Raw genomic sequence first — 9104 nt, 5'->3', positions numbered from 1 at the left:
AATAAATAAAATTTATAGCCGAGAGTAAAACAACTGCCAGGTAAAGACATGAGGGACAAAATGAATAATAATAATAATAAAAACAACAATAATAATAATAGGAAAAAAAAAAAAAAACAATAAAAAAATGATCAGACTAATTTCAGGTTCATTCTTAGATGTTTACCTAAGTCAACGTTTCAGACTTCAAAGATGTCAGATGTCTGTCTGAAGGTTGTAATGGTGGTGCTTTAAACGTGACAAAAACATCAAAAAAGCAAAAATTGATCACACTTTACCAAATCAACAAGTTGGTTGAAACTTCCTTACTGTGTAGTTGCATTATAACCGCATCACCATCCAATAAGCTACATGAAAATGTAGAGGGACATTTATTTTACAACACAAATGTCCTCGGTTTCAAATTTTATACTGAAATCAGCATCAAAATTTGCTGTACTAATCTTTCCTTTTTCAGACACAACCTCCTTGAGAATGTCAGGTATGTGTGTGCTGTTTTCTTACTACAGTACAATCGACTTGTTTACCACTCATGTTACTGACAGCTTTATCCAGAGTACAGCAGCTTGCCCCAGTCAGGGAAAGCTGCAGGTTTAACACAGCAGAGCTGGATTATCAGGTTCTACAGAAAATGCAGGGGGGCTGTAATTGAGTTTCCTGGCAGGGAAACACTCAACTGCATCACTTTAGCTACCGAGTAAATTCTGTCAGTGAGCAAATACAATCACCTCAGGCTTGTGTGTTTAGTGTACGAACAATCACCCTGCCAGACTCTAGCCAAACCATGGGACTCCCCCATTGTTTTGTCTTTTTCCACTGATTCCACCTCAGCCTGCATGGTATGAATGAGAGCTAATACAAAAATTATCATCTCAGCCTCCTCTGAGACTTGAAGGCTTTAATTACCAAACTCAGTTGTGCTAAATGAATGGGGGATGACAGATATTTGCTCTCTGAAGCACAGTTTCTGAGAAACTGATTTAAAGGAGGGTTGTGGCTGTCCAAATGCCAAAAATGTTATTGGGTTAGTGTGATGCTTTCCACAGAACCACCTCTGGAAACTTCAGCATTCGCAAAAGTGACAGCCAAGCAATACAACCCACAAGCCAACCAAACCATTAAGTTGTTGCTTCTTACTATATTGGTGTATGACAACACAACTGGGTTGATAGTAGGCCTCACCATCAGTGTTTTTCCACCGCAAATGAATGACTATTTAAGCAACAAGTGTTTCCATACATGGATTTCCTCTTCACCTGAAATCAGACTCGTTTTTATGTACACTACCTTTTTTTGTTTTTGTTGTTGTTTGGGATCAGTAAGATTTTTTTTTTTTGCCAAGTGTTTTTTTCTTTTCTGTATTCTGTTTTGAAAGAAATTAACACTTTTATTCAGCAAGGACACTTCAGATTGATCAAAAGTGACAGTAAAAACATGTATAATACTCCAAAAATTTTAAACAGCACAACTGTTTAACATCGATAGCAATAATAAATGTTTCTGGAGCATCAAATCAGCAAATTAAATTGATTTCTGAAGGATCACGTGACACGTAAGACTGGAGTAATGGCTGCTGAAAATTAATCTTTCACAATGAATTACATTTTAAAATACATTGAAATATTTATTTCACAATAGGACTGTTTTTTAAAATATTTATCATGGAATAAAGGTGCCTTGGTGAGCATATGAGACTTCTTTCAAAAACATTTATAAATAAATCTTACCGATTCCAAACTTTTGAATGGTAGTAGCGTGTATAATTAAAGCATTCAATTTGAATGGAAAACTACACAGAGTCTGGATAGGGTGGGGCAAGACCCCCACACCCATCCTGATCACATGATCCAAAGCTCCAATGATCTTTTAATAAAATTAAAAAAAAAAGGCTTTCCCAGAGAATCCCCAATTGCCTTGGCAAACACTTCACCTGTAGACAGCTTAATTTCTTGGAAAAGAAAACATCATAATGGCATTTTTGGTGTGGCATGACAGAAGTTCAGTCCAACCTGATCCAACAACAAAAAAAGGCCTTAATTTGTTGACAGGCTGTAACTGAGCACATCTAAAACAAAGCTTCTCTTATTATTACAGTTTGTCTTATGATGTACACAGTGGGGAAGAATGGGACGGGGTGGAGATGAGAGGGTCTGACAGTTTCTTACAGTGCCATTAAAAATCTGGCAGCATGTTCCCTCCAGTCACTTCCCTGAATGAGATCTCAAGAAAAGAGGGAACAACAGAACCACAGAATGAAGCTGGCTACTTTACCAAGTGGTGACGCCACAGAACCCCAAAAGAACCAAAGCTCAGAAAACCTGCTGAACTCAAAGCAAGTGTTTGGATAGTGTGCTTCCTCGTCCATTAAAACAGGTATCCTGGCTATGATAGTCTGTTTAGGTACCGAGATGTGTACCTAATGTGAATAATTTGTTCAAAAGGCCTCGCTATTGACTTGTTTATTTTTCATATCTAATCTATTTCAGCAGTTTAAACTCTGTTGACCTAACACCTCACCTTTTTTCCAAAAATATGTCTAACCACAAACATGACAAAGACAAGGTGGTCAGACAGGTTGGACTATTTGAATACACTGAAAAGGTGCCGAATCAGGTCTGTGTAGATTTATTAGACAGATGAGTAATACAGAAACAGCTTTTGGAATGATGTTACTGTTTACAATCAAAACCTCCTTCACAACTAGCCAGTGGCTTTCTTTTAATTCTTATTATTTATTGTACTATTATTTTATGATGTTATATTCATGAAAATTAAGCACAATAACCATTCAAATTCTAATTTCTGCAATGCAAAAAGTAGTGATTTATTATGTAAATTATAAAAAGGATTAAAAATCATCATAAATCAGTAAAAAAACAGTATTTATCTATTGCAGTATTAGGATATAATAAGAATGTAAGGTAATGAGACTTTTGATATGAATAGAAATGAAAAATATTCAAAAAGGACAAACATCCGGAAGCATTAGAAATGAGAACTTGGAGGAAAATGTGCTTAACTGTCAAAAAAAAAAAAATCTTAATGGTCCTAAAAATAGCCTTTAAATTTGGGCATGTTTCATGATTTACCCATATAGCAGTTAAGTCAATGGGTTTCTCCAAAAATATATAATAATTTATATGTACCATGCTTTGTGTCTACTCACCACTACATGGTGGAAAAGGAGCTCCCATGAATGACTGATCTTCTGGTTGATAACCATATCAAAGAAGTCATATATAAAGTACCCTGAAACACAAAAATGCATATTAACAATATATTTGTCCAACAGTGGATCATTCAACAGGTTTTTCAAGCAACAGACCCCATGACAACAATTGTGTTGGGTACCAAGATGTCATTTCCAGAGAGCTATTTATATCCATCTCCCAATATGAGGGTCTCCATGGAGGCTGCATTTTAGAGCAAAAGCCACAATTTTAAGAGCTGCCGAGTTATAAATTGGCTGATGTGCATGTCAAACCCATGTGCCTTGCAGTTAACTTTTTATGGACATATATTATGCAGAGATAACAGTACTGAAAAAAATGCTATAAATTGTAAAAGAGTATAAAAATTAAAAGTAAAGGCCCATTCATTAAGAGTCATGTGACTTGGGGGTAGCACTCCTGCCTGGGACGGATCATAAAGCTAGCCATTCATTCTGCAGCTATAGTTAACATTTCTGCCAAATGCATGTGGGCTTCCTCCAAGTATTTAAAATATCTCTGGTATTTGGCAATTTGAATGGGAATTATCTACTTTTTGGTTGAAATAAACATTGCAGTCAACTGCGCAACATTTAAGAGTGATGCAAAATAATAGCACAATACACAAATAATAGCTAATAATCCAAGAGGAATGACATGCAGCCAATTTCTGTGATGCTGGATGTTTTGGGGTAAGTTTCATGTCACAGTCTTATTACTGCAATGCAAGACAAAAAAATCATTATTGTAATGCAAAGAAAATAATACATTATAAAGTATTTATTCATGGTATTACTGTCATACATTTAACCCTTATGCTGTGCTGAAGATCCTTTTGCGTAATTTGGTGATCCCAGTCAAAATTACTTGTACAGTAGATCTGTCATTATTCTATATTATCACAAAATCTTGGGTTCAATCTTTCTGTCAGGTTTTCTGTTCCTTTTTGGAACTTATTGGCAGTAGGTCTCATTGATCTGAGTTCATGCACCTCAGTTTTGAGTGAAAAAAATAATTTTTGTAGACAATTTTGGCAATGTTCACTCAAAAACTGAGTTGCATAAGCTCAGATCAATGAGGCCTGTGATTAATCAGTTCTAAAAAGAAACACAAAACCTATGTGAAAGAAACCAAGCTGATAAAAGATGGAATCTAATATTGGGTAATAATAATAAAGCATTACAAGTAATTTTTAAAAGTAATTTTTAAAAGGCTGGTCATTTTCGAACAGGAACACCACAAGAAACAAGGTGGGGGAAAAAATCTCCAAGTGTACAAAAATAATCCCATTTTTTTTAGGAAGTTGTTGAACCCCAGTCAGTAAGCTTTAGTTCAATGTGATAACATTAAGCAGCATTTTCAGGAAAAAGAAAATCCTCTCCAGGTCAACATGACCAGAACACAGCATTAGGATTAATTAATGCAGGTTTAAATGGGAAAAATAGTATATTAGAATAATATGAGACTAACCATTGACAATAATTGTAATAATAAAAAAATAAAAATAAATAAATAAATACATACATACATACATACACATATATATATATATATATTAAAATAAATAAATAAATAAGGGCGGGGGGCATCTGGAAACACTTTAGAGTAATTATAATTGGGCAACATAAGGTTAATTGTCAAAAGTGTCACAATGCAAAAATAAAAAAGCCTTAATTTTGGGGTGAGATATGATTTGGGAGTAAGTTTTTGTTCGATTTACCAATCTATCAGTAAGGTTAGGGTCACCTGTCAAGTCTAACCCAGTTACATCAAATTACTGAGAGGGCACTGTTGCACATGACAGGAGTGCGTTTGTAACACACGGGCATCAATGTCTACACACCCTCTCTCTGAAGAAACCCCAAAATAACACCGTAAAACACGTATATAATAAAGCTTTCTACTCACCGATTGATACAGATACCAAGGCGTGAGAGAAAACGGAGTATGTTTCTATCAAATCCTCAGCCATCTGGGGATGTATGCAAAAACTACAAACACAGACGACGTTTTACAACCATGGAATGGCGTTTAAAATGAAAATACACCACATTTGTGAAAGATGCTGGGTAGTTGGCACATTAACTTAAACCACAAACGTTAAAATCTTCAAGTGACATGAACCACTGGTGTAAACGTGTCGTCTGTGTGCTGGTTATCAAATAGCCATATCTGTTCAAATTACATCAGTTCAGCATAAAGAGGCAGCTGAGAAGATCTTACTCTTGGATAAAATTCTCAAGCGTCTGATAAAGGCATCAAACAGACAGCGCAAACAGGAATATATGGGTGTGTAATGTATTCTGACACTCACCAAAGCACAGACCACACTCCAGTTAGGAGGCTGTGCACGAAAGACGTGGAGATGTTTTTCCATTTCCAAACGTTCCTCTGAGCTGTCTCGGGGATGGGAAGTTTGCCGACTCCATAGTTGACTAATTTGAAAAAACCTACCGAAGATCCAGTGGTCAAAATCACTGAATTCAACTCCATATTTTAAGCGCGCGCTTCTGTCTTGTTATCACTAACGTTACCCAAATCTCTCGCGCCCGTCTAGACCTTAACCCGTCACGCGTTTTATCTGTTATTTAATGAAAAAATGCATCCCGGTTGCTTGTATTTATTTCATTTCACTTTCAGTAATCCAAACATATACGACTGTTGGTAGTCCTTGTATAATTCAAAAATTGCTCGATTATTCTATCTTTGTTAATAAAAAAACAAAGCTCTTTGTTTCAGCGCTCGGTTTGTTCAGTCCGATGTAAAGCTAAGAAGACACTGGTGGCTCAATTACGAGTGGCAACAATTAAATAGTAGCTAATGTGTGCGTTACAAAATCCTGACGCTTGTGTAACTTTTTCTCCTTTACAATAACCAAACACGAGAATCCCCGCCCAATCATCGTGAGGCGCGGTTGAGCAAATGAGCGTCTCGGCCGTGTGTTTCCTTACGTCTATGTCCCGCCCCCATTTCAAAGTTGAATCATGGGAGATGTAGTATAGGCGGGGATTTCGTAACTTGCAATTTAAGGAAGAGAAAGGGGAAAATGCTGTAGGTGTCTTCAGCGCTCTGCGTTCAAGTCCTCCTGGGATGTTCGTATTTACGAGCTGACAAACCGTAATTACGGCCTCAGGTGCGTTGAAGTAACTTTGGTCGGAACAAGATGGCGATTTAACTTTTCGACGATTTTAAGTTACTGTACATCTACAAAATGATGAATAAAGAATGTGCATCATTGTGTTTTTGCTGTTTTTATTCAATTTATGACGGTGATGTAAAATAAATCATTATATATTCTATAGTAAGTATACAATAATCAAATATTTTGTATATGTAACTTCTATAGTTTTACTGTACATTACAGAAAAAATAATTTTATTAATTTCAACAAATTTACCGTCAATAGCGCTAGTCTTTGGCTGTATCGGACTGTCGGATTCCGACACTGACACGCCCCCAACTCGGAAACTCGGGGCTTAAAGAAAATTTCGCACTCATAATAAAGACTTTGTGGTGGCGTTCATGTACGTTCAACTCATAAATACGATCTATCCAAACGACTTTTATGTTTGATGTGCCAATGAGCTTCTCCAGACTCTTCCTTATTCCATCTGTCTGAAAAAAAGAATTATATTTACCAGTCTTATACATAACTTTTAATTGTTACATAACCTATTTAACATAATAATAATAATAATAATACATTTATTTTAAACCAATACAAGCTCATTTGTTGATCTTCATTTAATAAATCGTTGCAGAAGACATCGAGTTCGCAGCTGATTGGTTCATGAGACGGTCAATTCAGTAATAATAAACTATTTAAATAATGTTTAAAATGTCTTTTCCACCAGGGAGTAATTTGAGATGAGGTGGACATGGAATTTCATAATTCGTATGTGATGCATGTGTTCACATGTGGATACGGTGGAAAAAAATCACAAACTACTGAGTCTGAAAAGTGTTTTAATGGAGTTTAATTGCTAAAAGTCGCAGTGGTTCCGTCGTCTAGCCATAGGTGATCACACACCAGTGTTTATACATGAAACATCAATTAAGCAAAGATGTTCCTACAAGTATCTTGGTATCCATATGGATGATAAATTCAGTTGGGGGATGCATGTGGATGCAATTTGTTCTCGTGTGCAGCAAAGATTGTATTTTAATGAGCGTCTCGGCCGTGTGTTTCCTTACGTCTATGTCCCGCCCCCATTTCAAAGTTGAATCATGGGAGATGTAGTATAGGCGGGGATTTCGTAACTTGCAATTTAAGGAAGAGAAAGGGGAAAATGCTGTAGGTGTCTTCAGCGCTCTGCGTTCAAGTCCTCCTGGGATGTTCGTATTTACGAGCTGACAAACCGTAATTACGGCCTCAGGTGCGTTGAAGTAACTTTGGTCGGAACAAGATGGCGATTTAACTTTTCGACGATTTTAAGTTACTGTACATCTACAAAATGATGAATAAAGAATGTGCATCATTGTGTTTTTGCTGTTTTTATTCAATTTATGACGGTGATGTAAAATAAATCATTATATATTCTATAGTAAGTATACAATAATCAAATATTTTGTATATGTAACTTCTATAGTTTTACTGTACATTACAGAAAAAATAATTTTATTAATTTCAACAAATTTACCGTCAATAGCGCTAGTCTTTGGCTGTATCGGACTGTCGGATTCCGACACTGACACGCCCCCAACTCGGAAACTCGGGGCTTAAAGAAAATTTCGCACTCATAATAAAGACTTTGTGGTGGCGTTCATGTACGTTCAACTCATAAATACGATCTATCCAAACGACTTTTATGTTTGATGTGCCAATGAGCTTCTCCAGACTCTTCCTTATTCCATCTGTCTGAAAAAAAGAATTATATTTACCAGTCTTATACATAACTTTTAATTGTTACATAACCTATTTAACATAATAATAATAATAATAATACATTTATTTTAAACCAATACAAGCTCATTTGTTGATCTTCATTTAATAAATCGTTGCAGAAGACATCGAGTTCGCAGCTGATTGGTTCATGAGACGGTCAATTCAGTAATAATAAACTATTTAAATAATGTTTAAAATGTCTTTTCCACCAGGGAGTAATTTGAGATGAGGTGGACATGGAATTTCATAATTCGTATGTGATGCATGTGTTCACATGTGGATACGGTGGAAAAAAATCACAAACTACTGAGTCTGAAAAGTGTTTTAATGGAGTTTAATTGCTAAAAGTCGCAGTGGTTCCGTCGTCTAGCCATAGGTGATCACACACCAGTGTTTATACATGAAACATCAATTAAGCAAAGATGTTCCTACAAGTATCTTGGTATCCATATGGATGATAAATTCAGTTGGGGGATGCATGTGGATGCAATTTGTTCTCGTGTGCAGCAAAGATTGTATTTTCTGCGTAGACTCAGGATTTTTGGAGTGGAGCAGAAAATCATGTATTTATTCTATCAGGCAGTTATAGAGAGTATAATTAGGTATGGCATTACGGTATGGTTTGGTAACCTTACAATTCAGGTAAAGTCTAAGCTTGCACGCTTGTTAAAAATAGCAATGAAGACAATTGGGAGAAAGGAGTTTTTGTCCCTTGAGTCACTGTGAACAGTCGGTTCTTAGGGAAGCACATAAAATTTTAGCTGACACCGTAATTACGGCCTCAGGTGCGTTGAAGTAACTTTGGTCGGAACAAGATGGCGATTTAACTTTTCGACGATTTTAAGTTACTGTACATCTACAAAATGATGAATAAAGAATGTGCATCATTGTGTTTTTGCTGTTTTTATTCAATTTATGACGGTGATGTAAAATAAATCATTATATATTCTATAGTAAGTATACAATAATCAAATATTTTGTATATGTAACTTCTATAGTTTTACTGTACA

General features: G+C 35.8%; 1 protein-coding gene across 1 annotated transcript in view; it reads right to left on the bottom strand.

The window, feature by feature from the left end:
* Window positions 1–6073, bottom strand: part of tlcd2 (TLC domain containing 2) — a 20599-nt gene extending 14526 nt beyond the window's left edge. Inside the window, exons 1-3 of the mRNA XM_016455670.1 lie at window positions 5524–6073; window positions 5118–5200; window positions 3167–3249 (exon numbers count right to left, since the gene is read on the bottom strand). Coding sequence (XP_016311156.1) covers window positions 3167–3249; window positions 5118–5200; window positions 5524–5702 — 345 coding nt within the window. The 5' untranslated portion in view covers window positions 5703–6073. The remainder of the gene's footprint in view (window positions 1–3166; window positions 3250–5117; window positions 5201–5523) is intronic.
* Between the last annotated feature and the right edge of the window lie 3031 nt (window positions 6074–9104).

Source organism: Sinocyclocheilus anshuiensis, unplaced genomic scaffold (genome assembly GCF_001515605.1).
Source record: "Sinocyclocheilus anshuiensis isolate Anshui unplaced genomic scaffold, SAMN03320099.WGS_v1.1 scaffold319, whole genome shotgun sequence".
In the NCBI taxonomy this organism is placed as follows: domain Eukaryota; kingdom Metazoa; phylum Chordata; class Actinopteri; order Cypriniformes; family Cyprinidae; genus Sinocyclocheilus; species Sinocyclocheilus anshuiensis.
This window is presented reverse-complemented; position numbering and strand designations above follow the sequence as displayed.